Source organism: Chrysemys picta, chromosome 25 (genome assembly GCF_011386835.1).
Source record: "Chrysemys picta bellii isolate R12L10 chromosome 25, ASM1138683v2, whole genome shotgun sequence".
Lineage (NCBI taxonomy): Eukaryota > Metazoa > Chordata > Testudines > Emydidae > Chrysemys > Chrysemys picta.
In genome coordinates, this window is record NC_088815.1 from 13,691,577 (window position 1) to 13,718,622 (window position 27,046).

The following is a 27,046-nucleotide window of genomic DNA, read 5'->3' on the forward strand; positions in this document are numbered from 1 at the left end:
AGCTGGATAATTTTAATGACCCCCTGCTGGCCTCCCCGACACCAGTTGTAGCTGCTTGGATCATCTCATTTCAGGCTCCAGGGCATGAGTTAATCCTCACAGAGGCCGGGGAGGGAAAGGTTGCCGGGGGCACAGAACTCCACAGCTGGCTCTTTGCGGGCTGCTCCCATCCTGCCATCCACAGAAGTTGCCCATGGAGCGAAGGCCCCTCCTGCACTGCTTTGCAAAGCCAGCGGCAGCGGGAATACCTCCTCTCAACCCCAGCCCCAATTCCCCACCTGCAGATTTGATTCCCTGTCGAAGTCAGATGCTCAGAACGAGCTTCCTCTGGCGGAGGAAGATGCTGACTAAGCCTCTGGCCCTAAAAGAGGATAACAGCCTACTACTGCTACTAGTGGGACAGCAGCATTGCCTAGTGGGTAGAGCATGGGACTGGACTTTTGGGCACCTGGGTTCTATTCCCAGCTCTGCCACTGACCTGTTGGGTTATCTTAGGCAAGTCACTGCCTCGCCGTGTGCCTCAGTTTCTCCATCTATAAAATGGGGCTAATAATACTGGCCTGCTTTGCAAAGCGCTCTGAGCTCTACTGCTGGAGAGCCAGTGATTTGTATTCCTACAGCTAACAGAGCTACTCCTTGAGCTCAAGAGGCAGAGTGGTCCATGAGTGCTCAGTAACCCCGGAGGTGAACATGGCTGCGCAGCCAGAGAGAAGAGACTTGGACATGGAAGTCCTTGCCCTGGTCACTTCCTCTGCAAGGGTGAGTGGGGTGGATACAACCAGTCTAGTTAAACACCAAGCAAAGAGCAGCTTTGGGAGCCCCGGCACCTCCACAGCTTCTCCTTAAAGCTGCCATGGTCCCTAGTCTAGAAAATCTGAGCACTGAAAGGCCTTGCTGGTTGGAAGGCTGTGCACACGCAGAGAGGTGGGCACACTCCATTCCCCAGGAACAGAGGAGAAATCAACCCCTTTGGCTGCCGGGTAAGGGGGTCAGACAGGCTGGTCACTCTTGGGGCTGATTCAGGAGGGGGGCAGGTGTTTGTTGTTGTTATTATGAACAGTTTAGCAGCTCATTTAGCACAGAGACAAACAGGGCCTTTCCCTTCGACAAGCCAGCCCTGGGAGTCACAAACAGGCTCCCAGCTCTTGACCTAAGACGACCGGTGTGCTTCCTGTGACAAACAGGGGCCTGCATTTGCCCCACTTGAGTAACTCCCATTCGCTTCTCATCCCCTGTAGGCTGGAGTCCAGAGACCTCCCCATCTCTGCTGGTCAAGTCTCCAGGTCAGCTTAGAGGGCAGGTGAGTGGAATCCACTTTTGAACCAGAAGCCCTAGCCCTTGCTTTTCCAGCAAGCACGGGGTTAACAGCCTGATTTAATTTCACACAGATGCAGTAATGTGGCAGGGCTGGGGATGTGAAGGCTCAAGCAGGCTTGCCAGGAGCATATAGGGGAACCCTGTATAAACAGCTGTTTGAGAGACTCCTGTAGCTGTCCGGGGCTGGTTGTATTCCGACTGCCTAGTCTCTGGCTATCCCCCACGCCCAGCTCTACCCTAACCCAGTGCCTGATGCCTTTTGCCTTCACCTCCAGTCAGCTGGCCAGGGAGACTCGTTTTCCCTCCCAGCCTCTCCTCTTCCTGATCCATCTTACTGCAGAGCAGGGTCTATGACACAAAGCGTTCTGTGCATCTGGCTGGTGATGATAACCAAGGGGCAGCAGCCACCATGCACCTCCTCCTTAGTGAGCAGTGCTTCAGTGGGAGGGCAGGTGGCAGAGAAGAGGAGCTGGAATTCAGAATCTGAGGCAAGGTTCATGGACATACGAAAGAATAGGGAGGGAGGTCGCAGCAATCGCGGCTTCGCCTGGGCTCATGCATGACACAGAGCAATCCTCCATTTGGTGCACAGATGGAACGAACGTTCCACAGGTAGGGACGGAAATCAGCTCCCATAACTGCTCTCACTCAACGTCCATACCAGCGTCTCCTCCCCAGTACAGTTTAACCACATTGTTGCACGCCTCGCCTGCCTTGGGCTTGGGATGCGGCAGACCCCAGGGCAGTTTATCAAGAGATTCTTCATTTTACATGGGCAAAAGAAAAGGTTGCTTTTGGTGCGGTGGGAGGCAAAAGCTTGAACAGATGTCTGTCAAGCCAGGAACCGACTGACCGACCGACCCTTGACATATTTTTTTCCTTTCCTAAGATCACATGAGAGCAAATGGAACCCAAAGTCACCTGATCTCATCAATGTTACCCAGATCTACAGTACTTGCATCTTCACAACTCTTGAAAGTTCCTCAAAGAGGCGTGGGAGGGGAAGGAAACTGACCAAGGTGCAAACTCAGCTTTTATCATCCCATGAACAAACAAGTCTGACATTTTAAAAAGAGGGTTTTAAGGGGGAATCCCAGCTTGAGAGGGGCTGTCTGGGGGGACGTCTACACTGCGATAAAAGACCTGCGGCACGGGCACGGCTGGCCCAGGTGAGCTGACTCGGGCTCATGGGGCTCTATAAAATGACAGTGTAGACGTTCAAGGTCAGGCTGGAGCCCAGGCTCTGAGGTCCTGGGTCTGAACATCTAGGCTGCTATTGTATGGAATACCAGGGTGGGGGATGGGGGGTACACGGCAGACTGGGGGGAATGGGGGATATATGGAATACCAGGGTGGGGGAAGGGGGCGCACAGCAGATGGAGGGGGAATGGGGGGTACACGACAGCCCGGGGGGGGGGGAATGGGGGATGCACGGAATACCAGGGTGGGGGAAGGGGGCGCACGGCAGACCGGGGGGGGGATGGGGGGTGCACAGAATACCAGGGTGGGGGAAGGGGCTGCACGGCAGCCTGTGGGGGGGGGGAAAGGGGGGTGCACGGAATACCAGGGTGGGGGAAGGGGGGTACACAGCAGACCGGGGGGGGACAGGGGGGTGCACGGAATACCAGGGTGGGGGAAGGGGCTGCACGGCAGGGGGGGGAATGGGGGGTGCACGGCAGACGGGGGGGATGGGGGGTGCACGGAATACCAGGGAGGGGGAAGGGGGCGCACGGCAGACCGGGGGGGGGGAGGGGTCCGTCTCTCGGTCCCAGCGATGGATGGGCTCGGTGGCTGTGCGATCCAGGCGCAGCCGCCCCTCCAGGCCTCTCGCTCGGCCCGCGGATCCGGGCTCAACACTCCCCCTTCGCCCTGTTGTCCTGCTCCGGGGCCGGGCTCCCCCTCGGGCCGGCCAAGCTAGTGTGGAAGGAGCTCCATCTCCATCTCCATGGCGACGGGGCGGGGCGGGGCGAGACACGTCCAGAGAGAACCGCGGGGGGGGCGCAGCCGCTATGCCAGTAATGGGCAGCCGGCGGCGGCCATCTTGGTGCGGGGCAGCACAGTGATGACGTAGGGAGGAGTCCACCATCTTTGTGCGGGGCAAGAGGAGGAGGGTTATGGAACGGGGTCTTTCCCCATTAGCCGCTCCTCGGCAGCCGCCTACGATCGGGCTGCTGGTCGCGTTCCCCCGCACAACACTTTCAAGGGGTGAGCGGGCGAGAGAAGGGGGACGACAGAGTGCCCCGCACAAAGATGGCGCCCGCCCGGGAGCGCGTCGCGGGCGTGGAAGGACCCAAGGGGTGGAAGGACCCAACCGGGCCCCACCCACGGGCCTTCGCCTCCGCCTCCCCCTCCCCAGGCGTCCGTGCTCCCTTCCCCCAACCCCACCGTTCACGGCGGCAGGGGCCCGGCCACTACCCCTCCCCTCAGGCAGGGATAAGGCGCCCCGTGACGGGCAAAGCGAGCGACAGCCGGAGCCGGCAGCAGGTCAGAGCAGGGAGCGGGGAGCCGCTGACCCGGGCCCCGCTTCCCCCGGGCTCCCTGGTCACGGGGGGTTGTGGACCCATGGGGGTTACCCCCCTCCCCCGGGCTTGGACCGGGGAGAGCGCAATTCTGTGGGGCGGAGGTGGGAGGGAAGGTTTGAAAGAGATGGGGAGGGGGGAGCTGGGTGTCAGGATGTTGGGGGAGTCTGGGGGGCGGGGCCCCCACTCCGGGGTGGGGGGCAGGGTCCATTCTGTGGGGTGGAGGTGGGAGGGAAGGTTTGAAAGAGACGGGGGGGGAGCTGGGTGTCAGGATGTTGGGGGGGCCTGGGGGCCGGGGCCCCCACTCCGGGGTGGGGGGCAGGGCGCAGGTTCCATTCTGTGGGGTGGAGGTGGGAGGGAAGGTTTGAAAGAGGTGGGGGGGAGCTGGGTGTCAGGATGTTGGGGGAGCCTGGGGGGCGGGGCCCCCACTCCAGGGTGGGGGGCAGGGTCCATTCTGTGGGGTGGAGGTGGGAGGGAGGTTTGAAGGGGGAGCTGAGTGTCAGGATGTGGGGGGCAGCTGGGGGGTGGGTTTGGGGGGATGGGAAGCACAGTTGGCTGGCTGGGTTTGGGGGTTCAGTGTATTAGAGCTGGGGGTATCTGGTGTGGGGCACAAGGGGTGGGATGGGGGGCTAGGCCTACTCCAGCGTGGGCCTGGCCTGGGCTGGGTTCCTTGTAACCATTCTTTCAAAGCAGTCTGTGCTTTGAGCGGGAGGGGGGGTGGGAGTTGACCCCCATCAAGAGCCATGTGACTCAGAGGTCTTCCCACCCCCAAATGACTCTAGGGATGCTGGGTTTGTCAGGCCTGCCCTGGGGCTGGTGCACAGTCTCAGCTCTCCCTGCTCAGGTGGTGTCCTCTTCAGTTCAGGCAGGACCAACCTGGGCTCATTAAATCTTTAGAGCGTCTTTGCTTCTGCTTTCTGAGAAGACTCCGATAATATCTCCTCAAGCCCTGGTTTTAGTTCCACTGCCCGCGCGTGTTTACTTTATGCCAGTTAAATGTTTGCACAGTGCTTTGGAAAACAGGAAGCGCTTCATAAATGATGACCAGGTAACTGGCTTCACACCTCTCTGTATGCTCGTACCCTGTTTTTCTAAAGAACGCTTTGCAGCACACAAGTCATTCTGTCTGCTGAATCTTTACTTGGCAAATGTATATAAATTCTGACAAGGCTTGTATCAACTGACGCTGTAACTGACAAAATACCATTGTCTTGCCTAGAGTGAAATTTAAATTGTGATGTTAAATATGTTGGGCAACATGCTTCTGACATGGTGTAGTCATGATAGTGTGCCTTAACATGTGTTTAAACTTTGAGTTAAAGTGTTCCCCCTAGGGTTCACCCCCTACCAGCTAACACATGTTAAAATACAACTTGTCTTCTGTAGAGTTTTAATGTGTTATCTATCATGACTTTAAAAACCTCTTTTATTCTAGTGAAGATGAGGCCTGTGTGTGCGTGTGATGGTTGTTTTAACATAAGCCAGGGTCCCTGACCTAAGGAGTTTCATCTTTAAATTAGATATGATAGTGACAAGAAGTTAAGTTGGGGTCTGGGGGGGGAGGGGGGAGAAGAGGAAAACAGGCTTATACAGGAATGGTGGCTTTCTTGGGATTTTGTTTATATGCCTTGTATTCCTATTTTAACTTGTGTACAAAGCTAGATGATCTGTGATTTGTGAATGTGTTTGAGATGTTCTGATAGAGGAACAGGGGTCCAGGACAGGAAAGACACTTGTGGGCTTTCGTAACTTTCCTTTGTCCCATAATCTCACTTTTGTGGAATCCTGTTAAAATCACTTGAGGCAATTTAATAAAAGCTTTGAGGTTAATGTTGACTTATGACGTGGAAGGCAAGATGATATAATGAACATTGCCAGTGGCAGACCTAAGTTCTTTAAAGGCTATGAGAAAAACCACAATGCAGTGGGGTAGGAGGGAGAATGTGTAGGATGAAGCAATTGCTCCTTCTGTCTGCTCTACATCCCAAAATGGTAAAGAGGCTTGTGTTAAAATGCAGACCATGTGCACTAGCTGTGCTATTATTGAATCAGAAGGTCTCTTGCTTTGCTTCCACTTATGAATTCTTGTAGAACAGGAAAGCTGTCACGCCTTTTCCTCTGTGAGTGACTAATAGGGAGAATCCTCAGCACAGATGCTTAATAGTCACCAGCGGCTATGTGCACGTACGCAGGCGTGGATGCACTGTGTCTGTCAGTCGTATCTGAGTGAAGGGCTAGACTCAATCCTTTTGTTGTATTTTGGAGGTTGTAGTTTGCTCTAAGAGAGGAAATACTGGTTTTCTTCAGAATGCACAAACAGGACCTCTAGTGCAGTAACAACTGCTTACATGACAAAAAAATCTTTGTTTTTCCAGACCTTTGGCTTTGTTGGATAATTGAATTTTCTCTGTAAGGGTCAAAGTCTCTAAGGAAAGCTAGAATTTCATTTTGCAATCATAGCAGACTGTTTTGGTTTTTTTTATGTAAGTTGGGTGGCTTAGCGGACAGGAATAAGGCCAGTCTGTCGGTCTTAAATCTAAATTGTGACGGAAACTAAATATTCTATGCGGCGGTTTCTCCACAGATCAAGCCACACTAATGTTTGACATACATGTTGCACTTTTCATTTTCTAAGCACTTTACAAATCTTAACTAGCCCTTGCAGCATCCCTGTGAGCAAGTTAGTATGGGTGCTTGTCCCCACTTTACAGTGGTGGGGGAGAACTGGGGTTAGAAGTTGAGTTCTTGGCTCTCAGTTCTGCTGTCCGACACCAGTCTGGCCTCTCTGTGATTTCGAAGCAGTTTGGCTCAGACTTGGTCTACACTTAGAAGTTCTGTCAGCATAGCTACGTTATTCTGGGGTGTGAAAAACCCCACCCCCCTGACCAACATGGCTGTGCTGACAAACCCCCCAGTGTGGCTGCAGCTCAGTCGATAGGCTGCTGCCGATGTAGCTAAGCCGGTGTTCCTACGCTGACAGACACTCCATCAGTCAATGCAGGCTGCATCTCTGCTAGGGAGCTCTACCAGCCTAGGCTCTTAGCATAGACAGCCACAGCTGGAAAAAGAAACTTCCTCGATGGGATTTGGGATCAGAGCTGACCCTGTCTGTCAGGCACCTGAACCCAGGGCCCAGGCAAGCACTCTGGCAATGCTTTTTCCCCCTCTTCTCCGCAGTGCACCCTGAGGGATGCCCAAGAAGTTCCAGGGCGAGAACACCAAGTCGGCTGCTGCCCGCGCAAGGAAAGCCGAGGCGAAGGCAGCAGCCGATGCCAAGCGGCAGCAGGAGCTGGAAGATGCCTTCTGGAAGGATGAGGACAAACACGTCCTGAGGAAGGAACAGAGGAAGGTAAATGGATGGGTGGTGTGGTGGGAGGGAATGTGTGTGTAAGGGAGCCTTGTGGCAAGTCCTTGCATTCACACCTGGGAACCCCAACTTCCCTTGCAGGGGCTGCTCCTGTTCTTCTGTTCCAAGGCTACCATTGGTGCCAGAAGCACTGTCCTGGACTCTTTCAGGAACGGTAGCTAGAGCTCAGTGCTACCCTAGGAACGAACAGAAGCAGAATGTACTGAGGAGATGAATGTTAATGCACAACTCAAAGCTGTGTTAGATGATAGAGCTGCTCCCTCAGGGAAATGGTGAGCGCCCCATTGGAATAATTTAAACTGAATTGGGTAAAGTGCAGAAGAACCTGGTATAGGGAACAGTCCTGCAGGAGCCTGGACTACATGGGCCCTAATCTTTTGTCCATCTCCTGCAAATCAAAGAAATATATAATCCACAAAGGATAGCTTCTGTTTGCTAGAAGCTGGGAATGGGCGACGGGGGGTGGATCACTGGATGATCACCTGTTCTGTTCATTCCCTCTGGGGCACCTGGCATTAGCCACTGTCAGAAGACAGGATACTGGGCTAGATGGACCTTTGGTCTGACTCAGTCCGGCCGTTGTTATGATTGCACATGACTTTTTTTCTTGCCTATTTCACACCTTTGTAACATTGGTTTTTTGGGAAAGAGGAGTTTTCCCAATTAGATTCTAATCCACTTACTGTGCTCTGTATGTAAATCATTTAGCTGTTCAATGGGTGGAACAGTTCAATGTTAACTCCTGGACCGTTCAGACTTGAAGGTTGTGTTGTATGTTGTAGGTCAGGTAAGTTTCCCTCCCATTCCAGTAACATTTTTATTTGACCTACCGTGTCAGTTTGAAGCTATGAAGTTCTCACAATCCCCATGCAAGCCATACACAAGCAAGTGCACATCTTACTACTTCCATGGGTTTCCTAGAAACTTAATTGCCACCATTAACTGCTAGTAGAACTTGCTTTTCTAAAACAGGATTTGGTTACCCTGTTGATATCCTTTCCTAGCCCAGGGAGTTCTGTTGGAGTCCTGGAAATGAAATGTGTGTAGGTCTGCTCTCACTGTAAACTCCATCAATGGAAGCTAAGCGGGTGTACTGAATATATGGGGCTGGTCTGATCTCTGCTCTAGTTTGCCCATTCATTTACATAAACAAAAACATTAAAGGCCTTTATGCTCCCTTGGAATAATGTATTTTGGCCTCTCCATTGCAAAGTACATGTTACAGCTTCACCATTGTTGCAAAAAACTAGAGTACTCTTGTTCATTTAGGAACCCTGGATACATTTTTTTCAAAAGCATCTTTTTTTTTTTTTTTTTTTTTTTAAGATTTGGGGTTTTGCTGTTTTAATTTTGCTTTCAGCTGAAATGGCCGATCATAGAATCTCAGGGTTGGAAGGGACCTCAGGAGGTATCTAGTCCAACCCCCTGCTCAAAGCAGGCCCAATTCCCGACTAAATCATCCCAGCCAGGGCTTCATCAAGCCTGTTCAACAAGTCCCATAGGAATCAGAGTTACGAGAAAATAGCCACACAAATGGGTTAAGTCTCTTCTGTGGCTCTTAACTCACTGATTGAAAAACTTGTTTTTATGGCATCCTGATGCTTTTTCCGACCTAGTTTAAAAATCCCCTCTTCACCACCTCCACCCCCCCAAAATAGCAGTATTGGAAAACGTCGCTCTTGGCTGGGATGCCAGCGCAGAGACCGATTTCTAGGTGTGCCGTCCCAGGGGGGTAGCTCAACTGTCTTTCTGAGTTAGCGCCCAAAGGGGTGTTTATGCCTGGCCATCACTTCGGCCAGTGAAAGGCCTGGTGTCTTGCAGCATGGCAGGTGGCCGTCTGGCACCCTTCGTGCTTCAGTAGCATGCCTGCATGCGGTGCCAAACTCTCTCCTGGCCAGCCATTGCTGCCTAGTGGCGTAGAGCCTCGCAGTTGTGTTTACCCTGAGATCAGGCCATAACCAGGTGTGGGGAGCATTGCAGTGGGTAGGCAATAAAGCAGAAGGTCATTGAGCCAGTGGCTCTATTTAAGTTGCATCCAACGTGCAGCACAAGCTCATCACTGGGATGGTGATTCTAAGTTACTGAATTGCAAAGTGGCTCAGCTGGGGCCTCTGTTTCTGCCGTCTTGGCTGAAGCAAAGTACTGGGAAAACCAAGTGAAGGGAACAGTCCCCCATTGCCGAGGGAGATGGACTAAATGGTTGGTGTTCTAGGCTTCCTCTTGCGACCTGATGAGCTGCTGTGGTGGTCCACCACAGCCAGCTTCCTGTTCAACTCATCATGCAGCGTGGGCCGTTGTGATCATGAGAGTGAGGGTTGGCGCAGATCCGTGCTGGGTTAGAGTATGCACAGCAGACTGGGTGGCAGAGTCCTTGTCTGATCAGGTTGGGGGTGCTAGGACCAGTGGCTGGCTGCTGTAGGAATACCTAAGAGTGAATTTCCATTTCTAGTGTCTCTGATCTGGAGATATCCGCTTTTGCTCTTTAATGCCCATCGGTTCATCTCTGGTCTCTTTCCTGCTGTCTTCCATGGCATGCTGCACATTGGGCGTCAGAATGAGAAATAAGCCCCATGTGTTTCATGGAGCAAGAGGCTTGAGGTGCCTGTCTATAAACACTTTTTTTTTTTTTCCCGTAAAGAAAATGTTAGCAAGGAATTGTTTGACCTTCTCAAACCTGGGGGCGTTGGCTGCACTCGGCATGTGTAGTTTGCTTTTTCTGTCTCTGCAGACAGAAAATTGTTACTGAAGTAATCCTAGCTTAGCGAGCCGCTTGGTTCAGCTTCCCTCTGAAGTCTTAATGCTGCTAATGTACTTTGACTGAGGACGTGGCCATGAGATGCGATCTTCCTCAGCTGAGCTGAGAGCGCGTTAGAGAAAATGTAATATTGGAGTCTCTTGGCATTTTCCCCCCTCTCCTCTTTTGTCTCCTTTCCTTCACCCTTCGAAACGTCTCTTTGCTGAGCTTAATTTAATCGCGATCTGCGTCACATCTTAATATGTGCAAGCATAGCCTGAAGATGCTGCCCAGGCCGCAGTCTTAGGAAGCCGCTAATCAGTTGTGAAAAATCTAAACTAACGCCTGGCTCCATGAGCATCTGAAATTTGTGGCGGCGTCGACCTTCTGTCTCTCCTTAGGGAGAGTAGACCGTGCACTTTCCACAACTGCAGCATTCTGCTGCAGCTTTAAGATTATCCGTCGCACATGGGGACATGGGGTAGTTTTCGCTATGCACCGGGGTTGTAGTTTGCAGTCACTGCACATAAAACAGACCCCTCGATTTCAAGGCCTGGGCATGCTCCACTAAAATGTCATGTCTTTGCAGTTTACTCAGTGGCCTTTGATGGATACTTTGCCCTCCTCTCGCTGCCTTACTCTTGGGGACTCTGGAAATGTCCCATGAAATCCGTGGTGCAGCTGGAAACAGAACCTACATTTCTGGAGTCCCTGTCCAGTGCCTTCACCACAAGGCCTCCTTCCTCTCTCTTATTGTGGCTGTGTGGAGACCTGTCCACTAGGAGCTGGACTGAGACCATCTCTCTCTTTGGCCTGGTGTACTCCTGAAACGCTTCGCCGGTATAGATCTATTCCAGGGGTGGCCAAACAGCGGCTCTTGAACGGTTAAAGTGTGGCTCTGGGAGGGGCCCCCCCCTTTCCGCCTAATAGACTGGTGGGGAGGAGAGCTCGGGGCTTCTGGCGGGACTCAACCCTGCCAAGCCCCGGCAGGTGCGCCCGGCTCTTGAGGCGATGAAGATTATCGTATGTGGCTCAGAGAGTCAGTAAGTTTGACCGCCCCGATGTGTTCATCGAGCTAAACCGTCCGTCTCCCTCGTGGTGATGCAGCGTATAAAGGCAAGAGTTCCATTGCTGGTATAACTCCTCCCGTGCCCCAAACAGGGTCCGCTAGCTGGGCAAAAAGCCTCTTTTGCCGCTATAACTGTCTACGCTGGGGCTTTTTCTGGCCTGGCTTTGTTGGGCGGGGGGGAGGAATCGTGCCCCGATGACATAGTTTTGCTGGCAAAGCTTTGTATGTGTCGCTGAATAACCGTCAGCAGTTAATGACTGAATTGTCTGGGCAGGATTGGGGTAAAACCGAGAATTTATATGGACTCTGATTTTAGGAAGGCAGGTGCCCAAATATGACTCAAGAATCAATCAAACGTGTTTGGACGGGATGTGCCAAAGGATGGTATCTAGCAGGGGAATAGCCTCCCTCGGTGCAAGAGGGACTTGTGCTGCTCTCAGTTACAGTGCGTGTAGGGGGACCGTCTCTAACGGTAAGTCTACATTGCAGTAAAACACCCCCGGCTGGCCTGGGGCAGCTCACTCAGGCTGTGGGGCTATACAATTGCAGTGTAGACATTCGGGCTTGGGCTGGAGCCTGGGCTCTGGGACTCTCCCCCCTCCTGGGGTCTCAGGGCTCAGGCTCCGAATGTCTACACTGCAGTGTTCTAGCTCCAGTCAGCTGACTCGGGCCAGCCCTGGGGGAGGGGGGGCGTTGCAGTGTGGACATGCCCTTAGCATCTTCTTCATTCAGGACCAAAACGGCTCTCCCCAAATCTGTCCAGGTGGTGGCAGTAATGTATTACTGCATGGGGCTGGCACAAAGACCCATTACCTCCTGATTTCCTGCACAATAACAAACTTCCTCGGCTAGAAAGAATGAATGACAGCCGTGGGGATAGAATGCTGCAGGGTGTGTTGGGTTTTTGGTTTTTAAAACGCCCCTTCTCCCTCCTGTCCCTGGCAGATGCTGACCCCCAAAACCCTTGTGTTGTGAATTAGGATGTAGCGTGCTATTTTCCTCAAGCTGCTGCCTCTCTGAGTCATTTCAGGGTTCAGTGACTCTCTGCACAAAACGATTTGGTGGGCTCGTTTAAGCACTATAGACACCGCCCGTATGGCGGCACCTTAATATCTGGTCATTAGGAAGTTTAATGTCTAAAAGGCAACATCAAGGCTTGACTGATCGGCTGGTGCCTGTCATTGGATGACTCACCTGTGGCATTTGTCTTGCTGTGTCTTTAAACCTACAGCGTTTTGAGATGATCTCTGCTAATGGAGAACAGTGTATATATATCCTGGCTTTGCTGCATAACGGAGTGTCTGAGCTAACATCAGGCATCGATTTCTAGTCTCCAGTATTTCTAGCAACAGACCACTTCTTGTCACTCGCCATAGGGGAGTCTGGCTTTTGTGCTCATGCATGAGGGGCAAATCGTACAAACTAGACCCAGGCGGCAGGGCCCAGTGGGTAGGGCACTGAACTGGGATTTGCACCTGGTTTCTGTTCCACTCTGCGGCTGCCCTGCTGTATGACCTTGGGCAAGTCCTGTCTCTGCATCCCTTCCTGTCTTTTGTTGTGTCCATTTCAGATTGAAGCCCTTGGGGTGCAGTTTGTCTCACCATGGCCAGGCGCAAGGGAGCCTGCACGTGCAATTGTCCATAGTATAGATTGTGGTAGTGCCCTTACCCCCTAAACACCGCTCTGTCCTGTGCCTTTCAATCTTGACCTGGCTCCGTACCCTGCCATTCCCGATCAGAAGGCCGGAAATGGAAAGGCCCATTATGCAAGGTTGGGGTGTAAATGTAGACCAACCAGGTAAAACATGTCTGTTCTACGCCTCTCTTTCGTCCCCCTCCTCGCTCTCCCCTGCCCCCAGCACAAGCCTCCTCATCTAAAAGCCAGCCTGTTGCCTCAGTGCATTACCTTAGCCCCGCCCTGCTAAAGTGTCATGTGTTTTTCCTCTTGCAATTAACTAAAGTGCAGTCTGGCTGTGGAATACCCTTGAATGCTGAAGCAAGGGGTGAGGTGAGTCTGCAGGGAGCTCTGAACAGATCTACCAAGTATTCGGGGAAGAGTCGGCAAATTGACTAAATGTCTAAGGCTCCTGTGACACTCATAATGTTGCATTTGCTGAAAGCACAAAGCGAATATTCAAAATGCTGTCCAGATTCAGAGGTTTTTTTTAAATACATCTCTTGAGAGAAAATGTTCTGCAAATAAAATTATGCTTGGAGGTATGGAGACACGGCAGAAGGGAAAATGAGCACTAAGTGGTGGTCTTGCATTAATCTCATTTACAACTTGGTACATCCAGCACCGCAAAAATGCGGCTGCTTCTGAGGTGGAGGATAACACATGGCAATGCTGCACCACTGTTGAGTGGGGATAGAAATGGTAGCAAGAAAGCTTCTCCTTCCCCTGTTGGAGGAAGATGCTACTCAGACATCCTGGAGATCTTTGAAATCTGCTCTGTGCTTAGCCAAATGGTGGGCTGCTCCAGCCCTCATTGCAGATATGATTAAAGCTGGCTGTGTGTAGGAAACTCAGCTGTGGTCCTGTGCCATCTTGGGAGAACCATGCACTGTTCTAATGGGGAAAAAGATCTTGGCTGTGAGCCGGTCTATCGGTACCCTCACGGGGGTGTCCTCTCTGCTGGGTGGGAGTGTCCTTTGGAGACTGGCCAGACTACCCCTACCCACTCCTCCTAGGTGGAGTGGAGCCTGCTACTGGGCTCTGGGGAAAGAGGGTGCGTATGTCTGGGCTGGTGGGGTGCTCCAGAACCCCCAAAATACTCCATGCCAGTACACACGCACACCTGTCTTCATTCCTCCGGCACTGTCCTCTATTTGCGAACTTGACATATGGTAACCCTACAGGGGCAGGGTGAAAAAATGAGAATCAACTAGAAGACCAGAGGGGCAAAATTGTCCCCTAAGATGTGCCCAGTTGGCATGTGACCTACCCAGACTGAGACGCCCAACGAAAGCATAACGGAATCAGGAACTGGGTTGTAGTAGGGGTTTCTTTAACTCACTGCTCCTGGGGGAATCTCTTTTGTTGTCTGTATTGTTAGACACTTGTTGACAGGTATTTTGCAATAATAAATTACCAGAGTAATTGAAACTGGCGTGATTATATTGTGTTGTTTTGAGAAATAAAATAGGCAGAATTTTTCAGACTTTTAAAATATTGTGTGCGGAACTTTTCATTTTTCGGTGCAGAATTCCTCCGGGTGTGATAGCTGTCCTCCCGGCAAGGGGAGGGGCCGTTTAAAGGGATTCAAATAGTGTTTTGACTGATCTTCCACTTACTGGCCGCTTCACGCTGTGCTTCAGCTAAAGGCCGCTTTGGAGTGCCAGGAAAGCCATTCCCTGCCATGGGTGACCTATGCAGCCAGCTGCCTGGAATCCCTTTTACACTCTCCCTCCACAGCGCGTGTCTGGAAGTGGAAGTACCACGCTGTGTCCCTCCACTTCTCTCTCTGCTTCGCAGGCCTCTTCAAATGTCAGGCTTCAGGAGGTCTCTCCCGTTCGCTTCTGCACCCCAGTTGGAATGGAGGGAATCCGTGGCCACCTCCTTTCAAAGAGAACAGGCTTATTGTGAGAGCCAGCAAATTAAAGGTCTGTGCATTTAAGACCTCTTTCCAGTGATGGATACAGTCATGTGTTAGAAGGGTACAGATGTCTCCCAAAGCTCTGCTGGCATCTGACTCCTCTGACGCTCCTGGTCATATTAGTCTGAAGCTTGGGGTACAGGTTGGCCCCTCTGTACACTGATCTCCTCATACTGTAGTGTTATCGCAGGCAGGCAAGTTTTGGTTAAATGGACTGTTAAACAGATGGAGTAATTAGGCCCCACGTCCGGGTGCTGAGGCGGATGCTCGCTGCAGCTACAGGAGCGGCACTGAGCTTGGGGGTGAGTGAGAAATGAAGGGGGAGTGGGGTCTGGTGGCAAGCACGCAAGAGGACTAGGAGATCTGGGCTCAGGCCTAAGTGCTAATTCCAGCTTTGCCACTGACTTGCTGTGACTTCCGTCAAGTCCTGAGACTTTGCCTCTGTTTTTCCCCCCATCTGTAAAATGGATCTACGTTGGGGGTTTTGAGGGCTGATCAATCTGACAGACGTGGAGAACCTCAAAGGCCCATATGCACGCTCCGTATTCTTATTCCAGCTTGCTTATACGCCCCTCTCCTGACCGTATCCGACTTGGCATTGCCTAGTTCCTCTGCTCTGTGAGAAGTAACGACTTTGCCCTTCCAGCAGAGATCTCTGTGGTGTGCCTCCGAGTCTCCCGCGAAGAGGTTGATTGGGAGCACAGCCACTTCATTTGACCATTTGCTCAGAGCCACATGGCTGTGACCTTTCTCCCTCCATCTAGGAGGAGGGAATTCATTGTGAAAGTTAATGAGTCGGTTCTCGCTTGGCCAGTTCTTTGCAAGGCTGGAAATTTTATTTTGAATCGCTAGAAAGGCGTGTGAGCGGAATGTCCGGCCAAGGAAATTTTCCTTTCCTGTGCCCTCTTGACTCTGATGTTGTTGGGGGTTTCTCTTCCAGCTGGCTGCTTGCTTTGCTTGTATGTTTCACTTGTAAAAACTGGAATGTCCCTTTCATTAGAGCACTCATGCTGATTCATTGCGGTGATACACACAACTAGGAGTTACTTCTGGCTCAACCGGATGAAGTATTTAAATTCCTTTCTTAAGGAGCTCCTGTGAGTCCAAAACAGAAATATAAATTGTACATTGTCTCTAATGTAAGAAAAGCCCCCTCAGTGGAAATGAGACAGCCCCATAACTATTTAAACACTCATTCTTGGCATGGAATTTCAGCTGTTGCCAATCTGTAGAGACCTCTTCCATAAAGGCTCCTTCCCCTGAACGACTGACCTCTGCGCTGTCAGCCCATTAAGGAAATTGACATTTGTACACTCAGGAACTTGCTGTGAATTGGTTAAACGCTGGTCCTCATGTGCCCGCAAGCCTTATTACTCGGCCACCCGTGATTCAATTCCTGATGTCACTGCTGTTGCTGCAGACTTCCCGGCGCTGCAACAGGGTCTTCCAGCTTTGAACCCTACTAAAGGCCCAGAGCAGGGTGGAAAGCCAAGTGCTGATCGTGTATATTTTGCATGCCTTGTGACAAATTAGTAATGATTTGGGCTTGATTACTTTCTGGAAGTGGAGCCTCTCAGTTGTAAACATTAGAGAGCAGGGAGTAGTGTTGGCTAGTGGTCAGAGCAAGGAACTAGGAGTCGGGATTCCTGGGGTCTGTCCACTTAGCTACTAACTTGCAGCATGAGCTGGAGGGAAGAGAGCACAAGTTGCTTCCCTTCTCTGCCTCAGTTTCCCCATCCTGTAAAATGAAGCGGGCCGCTTATTACTCGAGGATCCTATTTTGAAAAGGAATATAGGAATGCAGAGAGACCAGTGGAGTCGCAGTGTAGAAACCCGTGTCAGAGCTAGCTGTCTTGTAGAACAAGTTACCCTACTAGCAAAGGGAATAAAATATACATTTTCTCTAACTACAAATAATGTTTCTGTCCTGAAATGTCGGGGTTCCCTCCCTCAGCTCATTAGCACTTGTATATCCGCTCCTTATCTGCCTCTTGAATTATTCATACCTACAGCCAGGCTGGTAGTATCGCAAAGGTGCTTACTGTGCCAGGGATTTCTTTTGGTTACCTTGTTCAGTCACACTTGCGCATCAGAGAGAGGACAAAGCGGTCTGAGAATAGTTTCGCTTTACAGTAATCCGTGTTCTAGACACACAACACCAGTATCCTGAATACTCTGCTGGTTCTCCTGTGTTCACTCTAGGTCTAATTACATTACTTACGCACGCTCTCAGGTAGCTGTTGTGGTCAGTGATTTCTTCTGCCTGTGGTGGCACTGTAACACGGTGGTTCCGAAGATGTGACATTGACGGGGAGCAGAGGGAACCCTTGAGTGGTCGTTTAGGCAGGCGGCAGAGAGCGCACAGGGCTAAGGCTGCCACTGACGACTGTTGTATATAACCTGCGTTGTCCTGCCATGGACCCACCTGTCCCTTCTTGGTACGTGACGTAGTGTTCGAGGTGGCTCCGGCAACGGTTCTGCCAACCCTAATCCATGCTCTTGGACCTTCGCCTCGATGAGGCGTGCGTCTGACCAGGCTATGCTCCCCGAGCCTCTGCGTGAAAATATTGTTGAGAGACCTTGGAGCTGGTGCATGTGCAATGAAGAGCTAGGAAAGAACAAACACAAGTTGCATCACCTCTTAAGCGGGCGTGCCACTAGAGTCTGCTGTCTCTCGTGATACCATTGCTGTATCTGCAGCCCTGCCCAGTTAGCTTTAAGAGGAGCAAACGTCTGTCGCTCTTTTATTAGCAAGCGCATGAAATGGAATTGCAGCACTGCCGGAGTCGGTCTATTTCATGCTCAGCAAATCTGTGTCAAATGGGGAGTATGTGTGGCTCTTCTTTATTCAGAGCAAATACCGGGATGAATCTCTCCTCTTCGTGGTTTCTCCAGATACACTAACCTTTTAAAAGTGAATGGAAGGCTGTGAACCGTTTGAAACAGATTCTAGCAGGCTACTCAGGACTCCCAGTGTGAGTCAGCTGTCTAACAGAGCTGCCTTACCCCGGAGAAGTGGAAAGATGCAGGAGCAGTGAGTTAAAGGGAGACTTCTGTCTGTGGTTACTTGCTCAGCTAGGCTTAGGAAGTGCTGTGGGGGAAAACTTCAGTGAGTGGCATTGCAATCCGGCACATAGGGTAGCAGTACCACTCAGGTTTGGCCCCGCAGCCCCTCTGTCATGGTGGAGGGGCCATGGGGCCAAATTTCAGTGAGTGGTGCTGTGACCCCCACCTGTCACGGGGTTTGAGGCCCTCTCAAATGGAGGGCCTGGGGTAAACCATCCCTTTTTGCCCCCCCTTGCCTCCAGGCTGCCTTGTTGAGAGAGACACAAGCACCAGGACGGGGGGGTTGAGAGATGCATTTCATACGGGACCTGCTCATCAGAACTGTTCCCTGCAATTAGAGAAAGTGCCAGATTGCTTGTGGATTTGACAAAGAAACGGCAGCTGTAGCGAAGCAGGATGAGGGCTGCTGGATGCAGCCCAACGCTGTCAGTTCTCACAGCTGTGGCCTGGAAGCGTGGCTTTGGATACGCTGTGGTTCACCGACAAACTGCTGTTTCAGGATGGAGAGCTCCACTTGTGTTTAACGGTGACCATATGTGGGGGCTTTTAAATCCAACTGCAAGTAAGATCTCCTACGGCGGAGAACATCAATGTGTAATAGACTCCTCCTAGCGTAATCTGAATTTGTAATGAGGGCTTTAAAATCCTCCGTTGTGGCAGGGCCAGGCTTCAGCTTCGTAGTAAGCAGTTGGTACTTGTAGGAAAACCTTCTGCTATTAAAGTCAGAAGTTGCTTAACAAGATTTTTAAAGCTTTAAAAAAAAAAAAACCCACACAAACCCCCATAAAGCAGCCCTGCAGTGAATTCTTCTAGCTGCCCAGAAATACAGGGGTTTGGGCAGGGAAAATCCCCTACAGGAGGGTGTGTTGAATGGGACTTGCGCGAGAGCAGGCAAGAATTGAAGAGATTTGAGCTTGCAGAGGAAAGGGCAGTATCGGGGCAGAGAGAACGAAGTGTAGTGACAGCAGAAATAGTACCTTTGTGACACACCTACTGCCACAGCCCTTCTTAGCCGTGTCCACTCTGCGGTGGTGCGGTACCAGGAGAGCTGGATTTCATTCTGCCATCTGTTAATGGGCTAAATGCTGATGGGTGAATCTGTCCTTGCATCAGAGCCAGTGAAAAACGATGAATGGCTTTTGGTTTTGGTTGTTCACCCTGAACTTAAAGCAGGGGTCGGCAACCTTTCAGAAGTGGTGTGCCGAGTCTTCATTTAGTCACTCTGATTTAAGGTTTCGCGTGCCAGTATTACATTTTAATGTTTTTAGACGGTCTCTTTCTATAAGTCTATAATATAGAACTAAACTATTGTTGTAAAGTAAACAAGGTTTTAAAAATGTTTAAGAAGCTTCATTTAAAATTAAATTAAAATGCAGAGACCCCGGACCGGTGGCCAGGACCCAGGCAGTGTGAGTGCCACTCGCGTGCCGCCTTTGGCACATGTGCCATAGGTTGCCTACCCCTGACTTAAAGCATTAATGCAAATGACCTGGAAAGACCCTTCTATCTGTGACGCTCTATCCTCTTTAATGGAGTCTGAGGAACCTGCTCATCTAAGGCGGTTGATCAAATAAGATCAAGAAACTGAATGGAGAGAGGCAATGTAAAGCAAGTGGGCTCCTCCAGCTCTTGTGGGAGCCAGGGAACCTACTTAATGTGTTATGAGGTGACTCATGCTGGGACAGGCCAGGACTGGCTGAGCCAAATGCTAGAACAACGTCATGTCATCTCCAAAGGCATCGGAACAAAGCACTTAGTGAGCAAGAATTTGCAGCCTGCCAATTGTAATAAACTTCATCCCCATAGTGGCTTTTTTCCATCCTGGATCGGAGCTGCTCTAAATCTGAGGTATGCTAGTAGGCTACTTCCCAGCCTGGATTGAAAGGCTTATCTGTATTGCATCAGACTGATACGGTGGCTCCTGGGGCACATTTTATATTGCTGTCTGTCTGATCTGAAGCTCCTTACGTTCCCAAGCTGAGGAATGGCTTAATGAAAATTGTTTTTCCAAAGTAGCTCTAAAACCCAGCCTTCTTTACAGTCTCGAAAGTGGGCATACATAATCCCATACTCCTTAAACACAGTGAACAAGGCAGGGTGCATTACTGCTTCAGTTGTTCTGCTCCGCAGCTGCCTTTCAGAGCAAAACCCATGATTAGTTAGCTGTACCGTCCCCGTGAATAATGGATGAGACCCATAATTAAGAGTGGCCACGGAACTAACCGAAGTACGGGGCTGCTATTTGGGAGTGGAGTCGCTTTGTGACCCTGGCAGACAAAATCCAGCTGGACAGAATGACGGTGCTGTTGACTGTGAAACTCTCTGGGGCTTTGACTCCACTATGAAGATAAAACTCAAAAGCTGCTAAAGTCTTAGTATCTAATTGCCCTATTGTCTCCTAGCGGCGCCTTCGCCAGCAAAACGGAGGTTCAGTGTCTTGAGTGAAATTGGCAGTGTTTCTTGCTTAAGGACTACAATAATTGCTTCAGTTTAGAGATTCAGATTAGCCTTTTTATTCTCTCTTAAAAAAGGAGAACGCCGAGAAACTGCTCAGCCTTTTGATCTGAATGTCAGGACTTCTGAACTTTCAAACTTTGACCCTTTCACTCTTATTAAAATTAACAGTGGGAAAACTTATCCTGATTGTTAACAGTCTTGGTCGGCATCTCTCTCCTCCATTGACGGGTTATATTTCACCACGCTGACATCACAGTGAACCAGTACACGATTACAGATGAAGGTGGGGGGGGGGGGAATTGGCAATCGCACGGGGAGTGTGAAATTACCTCATCTAATTACTATTTTGAGATGGGCTTTGAAATCCCAGCATGATAGGCAAAATTCCTGGCCCACTTTTTGTGAGGTAGCCTGGGGAAGGGGCCTAGAATATGAGTCTAGCAGGGCTTCAGTGAACTCTGCTGCAAACACTGGTGGGGACCCCATGTGCCAGCCCATGTTGCATGTCCCCTTATTCTCATGACTGGATGGGCTGAATGAACTCTGTTCCTCCTGGGCAGCCAGCAGGGGTCGTTGTTATGGTGATTTAGCAGAAGTTGATGGGAGACCAGAGTTTGAAACTAAAAGGTTACTGAGCAAACATAAAAGCAGCAGTGTGATAAAGAGATGCCTTAACACCCCTCCCCTCCGGTCCCTTGCACTGGGGGTGATGCACTATTGTAATCATCTCTCGAGTGGAAAGGCTGGGTACCTTTGTGTTCCCATGTTTTATTACTTGTCCTAAATGCAGACCGGCGCCAATCTCCTTCGGCCTGGTGTTCCTCCTCCAAATGCAGCGTGTGCTTATGGCATGCTGCCCTAGCAACTAGGGGGTCTCTGGATATAAACAAGGGATCTCTCATGTTCCTGCATGTAGTAGCAGAGCTACCAAGTCTCGCTCATGTTCTGGCTTCGCTCTAAAGCTGTTCTTGAGCATCTTGCTCTGAGTGGAAGAGGTTCTGGGAAGATGACTCAATTGTCCATGATTGGTGGCTCTGGTGTATGATATTGGAGGTGAGGGGCAGGGAGAGCAGGTGGGCTGAGATTATGAAGAAGCTAGATGCCCATCTCCATACAAGTCATTTACCCTCCGACCCTAGCAGGAGGGTGGACTTGACTGAATCAAAATGAGTCTCTTCCATCTGTCTCCTGTGATCCTAAGTTGCTATAAAGTGGCTGATTTGATAGTTGAAGTGGGCATTGTGGGACAAGAGGCCTGGGGCAGGAAGTGACCTCACATTGTCTCTCCCTTCCAGGAGGAGAGGGAGAAGCGCCGTCTGGAGCAGCTGGAGCGCAAGAAGGAGATGCAGCGCCTGCTGGAAGAGGAAGATGCGAAGCTGAAAGGGAAGTTACCGAAACCAATCACCCCAGGCAAGATCACCAGGGCTCAGATTGAAGAGACCATCCGGAAAGACCAGCAACAGAAGGAGAACGGAGATGAAGGTTTGCTGCTTCCCCATCGTTATACCACTGAATGTCCCCTACTAGCACAAGGGTTTGGTATGCCTCACAGGCAGGCTGCTCAGGCCCCGTGAGCTCCCCAGAGAGCAAGCCACATCTGTCTGTCTTTGGCAAAGTGCAAGATGTCCTGAGGACTAGAGAACCCCGACTTCCCATGTCCCAATGATGCACCCTTGTTGCATCCCTGCTAGGTTCTCCTAGCTGCTGTGTCTTAACTGGTCCCAGTATCTCCAAGCCCCAGAGAGAGAGGAGAGGTTCCAATCCTAGGAGGCTAAACTAGCATTTCCCTCTAAGTTGCTGTTGTGTCACTCTGGACACCAGACTTGTTTAAGGCTTCAGGTATTGGCCTTCTTCCGAGTGCCAGCCAAATGAATACTCCTGCCCCGGCGTGTCCGTACCTCTCAAAGGCTTCATCTAGCTGCGAGCTGAATTTTTTTTCCCTTCCTATTCCAGTGGAGAAGCAGAAGAGCCACCTGGATGTTCCCTTGGAGGAAAACATCAACAGAAGAGTGTTGGAGGAAGGCACGGTGGAAGCCAGAACCATTGAAGATGCCATTGCAGTCCTCAGGTATTTGGCCATAGCTTCACAGTGCTTCCCTTGGAAGGGACTGGTTTCCTTCGAGATTCCCCAGAAGCAGCCCTGCCCTGGAGGTGGCAGCCCAGGCACCTTTGGGTGTTTTTACCACTTAAAAAATGTAGCTATCCACCTCTGATGCAGCAAGAACAAGGCAAGTCCATCAGCCTCCTGCTGCACAGCCTCTAATCCCTGCCTAAAAAGCGAAACTTCCTGAAAGCAGGTAGTGGGTCACCACTGAGGATGCCAAATTCAGGACGAACTGCTGAGAAATGGGGCAAACGCAACCCAAAACTGGTGGTTATTCTTTGATAAGATATACCAAACAGCCACAAAATAAACTCCTGTTTCACCACACTGGCTAACAAGAAAACAGAGAGGCAGTTTCCTCAGGTATTCCAGTTCTTGTTGCCACCAATAGCACTGGGTTCAGAGATGAATGGTGCTTTACAACCAGTCTTATCAAATAATAGGTTCTTCTGATCCCAAAGGACCAGCCACACACCCAAGTCAATATAGAACGTAGATCTTATCCAAAAATCACGCTGATGCCAATCCTTTAGTATCTAAAATCTAAAGGTTTATTTATAAAAAGCGAGAGGAAAAAGGTGAGAGTTAAAATTGGTGAAATGAAATCAATTACATCCAGTAATGGGAAAGTTCTTGGTTCAGGCTTGTAGCGGTGATGGAATTAACTGCTGGCTTAAGTCAAGTCTCTGGAGTACATCCACAGCTTGGATGGGTCCTTCGTCCTTTGTTCAGAGCTGCGGTTTGTAGCAAAGTTCCTCTAGAGGTAAGAAGCAGGATTGAAGACAGTGGAGATGTTTCCAGGGCCTTTTATAGCTTTGTGCCCTGTGGAGGGCATCCCGTTGTTCTTACTGTGGAAAATTACACCTGCAAGATGGAGTTTGGAGTCACGTGGGCAAGTCCCATGTCCATGCATTTTGCCTACTCACAGCAGGAAATTTCATTAAGTGGAGATGGGCGTCTCCCATGGTCCGTTGTCTGTTAAATGTTCTTTCGATGGGCCACTCCATTTGAATAGTCCCTCCAAGATGTGCTGGGCGCTACCTTCTGGGCGGTACCCCAGGAGCCAACATTTGAAATCCAGGTATAGCGCCAATACTTATAATGTCACATACAAAAATGATACATGCATACAGATAGCATAATCATAACCAGCCAATCATAACCTTTTCATAGACACCTCACTCGACAAGATTTGCTGCAGATATATAACAGTGGTTGCAACAACGGTCTATATAGTCGTATTTTAAACAGGTAACGTCACACACAGTCAGTCAGAATAACGAAGGGGGAGCATCATTGCTTTTTCTGTTTGTCCTTGGAGGTATTTGGTTTGCTGCATTTACAAATGGGGCTAAGGCCTCCTTTTGAAACTCCCCTGGGATCAGAAAAGCCAGCTGTCCTCTTTCTGCTTCCAGTGTCCTCCTGAACTCTGCCAACCCTCCTGTTCGATGCGGGAGGCTTTCCCGGTGCGCTATCTACTGTTCTGCGCAGGGGTGAGAGCTGGGGTGTCTGAGTGGGCAGACTGGAGATGCCTGGGGAGCAGAGCTGGCATGTGCCTTTCCAGCACCACTCTTCTGACTGAAGCATCCTCCAGACACTGTCACTGCTAAGGACACTCAGCCCTAGATGCCGTGGTTAGAACTGGAACTGGCCAATGATCTAGCCCAGCCTCTGACCGGGATAGGGTTCTTCCCAAGGGCCTGGGCTGAGCTGGCGCCAGCTAGAAGCGACCGAGGTTCTTATTTCCAATATTCTTCTCCCAACAGTGTTGCTGACGACCTGGACCGTCACCCAGAGCGCCGGATGAAAGCCGCCTTTGCCACATTTGAAGAGATCAACCTGCCACGCCTGAAGCAGGAGAACCCCAACATGCGCCTCTCCCAGCTCAAGCAGCTCCTCAAGAAGGAGTGGATGAAGTCCCCAGACAACCCAATGAACCAGAGGCACATGACCTACAACAGCCAAAAATAGAACTGGAAAGAAGCCAGCCCATTCCCCCGAGGCCAGGGCTGAGACCTAGGGCTTCCTTCAAACACGTAAGAAAACCAAGCCACCCAAGGAACCTTGCTTCATTTATTCCCCCACCCCCGCTCCATCTCTTTTGTGCCCTCTTGTTGGACTCCTAATTAAACGTGAGGCTTCCTGATCCAAACAGATGCGTGCAGCTCTTCTCGGGGCGCCCCAGGGAGCCTGGCTCCCTGATCTTGGCTGGAGCCTTGCCCGCTGCAGATGTTCTGAAACTGTCCGTTGCACACAGACCTCTCCAGAGCAGCCCCTTTTTTTATATCCTTGGGCAGCTGGGCCCACGCAACCCAGATGGATTAACTCGATCTTTAACTTTTAAAATCGTGGTCGTCAGTTTAGAAAGGTCACTCCTGCCCACCCTGGAGCGCGGAGAGTATTGTACCAAATGGGGCACTCCCATTGCCCTCCATGACTGTCTAGACACCTGAACTGCCTCGCACCACGTTTAACCCCCATTCGAACTGAAGTGTCCTCTTTTTATCCCTGTCTCTGCTGGAGCTGCCCTAAGACCACCTTTGCAATGCAGAGCTGGTGCCCCGTGGCAAGAGAACAGGGTGAAGAAGGCAGGTCGAGCAGCACTAGGTGGTTCTGGGAGGAGGTAATGGGCTAGGAGTGGGTTTAACCCTAAGTGCTAGGCCACTATCCTGCCTGTTGCTGTTCCCTCGGTGTCAGTCAGTGACCCAGCGCGGGGGGAAGTGGAGTCGAGGCTGTGGACAGGATTAGTGGGAACTCTTCCAGTGCAGCCACTTGTCGTTCTCTGCCCTCCCTTCCATCTCCAAGGGAAAAGCAAAGGATCCGTGCAGCATGTAAGGTGCTATCGCTTCTCCACGCAGCTTTCCCCACGGCCCGTGTGCGGGAATCCTAGGGCTTCGCAGCGGGAGATCAGAACGGGACTTCAGAGAACGCTCCGCAGGAAGAGCAGGCTGGCGCCTGGGGTGCGTTTTGCCCCTCGCAAGGGGAATGTGGATCTTGTACCACGGCAACTAACGCAAGGGGTCACAATGACTTTCTCCCACCTTCTGCGTGAAGGCAGCAGTTCGACACCCTGCTCTGCGTTGCCCCAGCCCTTTAAACGCGGCTCGCTGGCCCAATCAGCAGTGCCATTGTGTTTTGTGAATAGTCCTAACCCTCTCCCTTCTGCACGATTGGAGCTAGGGAATCAAATATCCACCATGAAACACCAGGCTGCGAATTCCCCTGCGAGCCCTGCAGTGCTCCTGGGAACACCAGCAGCCCAGCACCAAGGGGCTAACATGGAATTCTAGCCCTCACATTACACATACAATGCTTACCTCCCCCCCCCGTCCTGCCACCCTGTGCTCTAACCCCCTCCTTCTGAAATTAAAACCTACCGAGGTAGGTCCGAGGCCATCACCCTGACTTTGTGCTTAGGTTCTAGGATTGCAATCAACTCTAGCCCCTCACCTGTGCAACGTCTCTGCCATGTCAGGCCTAGGCTACTGTCATCTGGCATTTAATCCTAACCCGCTAGCTGGGTGAACGAGGAGACCGTGCTCCGCTGGCGCTGGCATTCTTTGTAAAGCTGCTCCGTGAGCCAGCTCATAACCCTGACTTCCATCGCCCCCTACCCCAAAGCACTAGCCTGTAGGCAGCCTCCCCAAACTTCTTTGGGTAAACCTGTGCCTGCCGTGGATGGAAATCTGACTCCACAGGTCAGGTTTAGGGCTGGCCTCCACTGCAGTAGGAAGAGGTGGGGAGGTTTTTTGTGGAGTCCCTCGTTGCCAGACCGCAGGGGTGGGGGTTTCCTTTAATGGCAGTAAACACAGAGACGAAGCTCCCCACCCACTGCACTGATTAGGGGTGGCCTAACCGTGCCCACTTGCTGTTGCATTTGAAGTGGCTGCTCGTGCACTGTGGTAGCTCTGGTTGGAGCTCGGTGAGACAGTTGGGTTTGCATTGAAAACCCTTTTCGATGCGGCTCACGTCTTGCTTTGGCTTCATATCCAGCCAGGTATTCTTCACATCAACCTTTGCCCTCTTCACACCCTACTCAGACTTGCTTCAGAAACAGAGGATGACCCAAACCGTCCTGCCCCTTCCACTATCCCCAAGAGTTCAAAGAAATCCAGCTGGCACAAGGACCGGGAGAAATACAAGATTGCGTCTTTCCCTCCTTTTAGTGTGAAAAGCTCCTATTTTTGTTTTAATCTAATATTAAAAATGGAAATCCCAACCTGTAAACTATGGAAGAAATAAAGCCTTTGAATCATGCTGGCATATCTTCCCCCTTCCCTTCCTTTGTATGTATCTGTTCCAACTCAGCTCACCAGTCAACACTGACCACTTCCTGCCTGGATTCTTTTTGGGCCAAGCACAACTGAAATTCTCTTGTCTTATTCCTCTGTCTTCCAAGTGCCATCCAGGGCTTGCACCACTGCATTCCATCAATTGAGATTGGTCCTTGGCAGAAAAAAGGGGGGGAGCTGAAGTGGTTTGAAATCTCCCTTAAGTGTGCCCAAAGAAGTTTCTCTGTTTAATGAGCCTTCTCTTAGGGCTACATTCAGGCGGAAGTTTAGAGCCTCCCCACCAGCACTTGCATGGCACAGATCAAATACAAATCTATTGGTTCCTATTTCAGCAGCTGTTCATGGGCTACTGCTGTGAGCTTTACCAGCAAAGCATGAGTTGCTTTCTGAGGGCCAGAGAGAAATGGCCGTTTGACCGTCCGCCCCTGGAGGAGCTACCCAGGATGGGGAAATAGGAGAGAGGCTCATGCATTTACACCCTTCGCTCGAGGTTTAGCTTCCAATGCAGCTTTGGTTACAAATTAAA

General features: G+C 50.9%; 1 protein-coding gene across 2 annotated transcripts; it reads left to right on the forward strand.

The window, feature by feature from the left end:
• Nucleotides 1–3,599: 3,599 nt before the first annotated feature.
• Nucleotides 3,600–26,485, forward strand: CCDC124 (coiled-coil domain containing 124). 2 transcript variants are annotated; one of them, XM_042861941.2, is made up of 6 exons: nt 3,671–3,801; nt 4,734–4,884; nt 7,014–7,185; nt 21,420–21,606; nt 22,078–22,192; nt 23,995–26,485. In XM_042861941.2, the coding sequence occupies exons 3-6, from the start codon at nt 7,027–7,029 to the stop codon at nt 24,197–24,199; spliced, it is 666 nt and encodes a 221-aa protein (XP_042717875.1). In that variant the 5' UTR covers nt 3,671–3,801; nt 4,734–4,884; nt 7,014–7,026; the 3' UTR covers nt 24,200–26,485. The 2 variants fall into 2 exon arrangements, with proteins under 2 accessions (XP_065434595.1, XP_042717875.1); XM_065578523.1 differs by lacking the exon at nt 4,734–4,884 and having other exon boundaries at nt 3,600–3,801.
• Nucleotides 26,486–27,046: the final 561 nt, after the last annotated feature.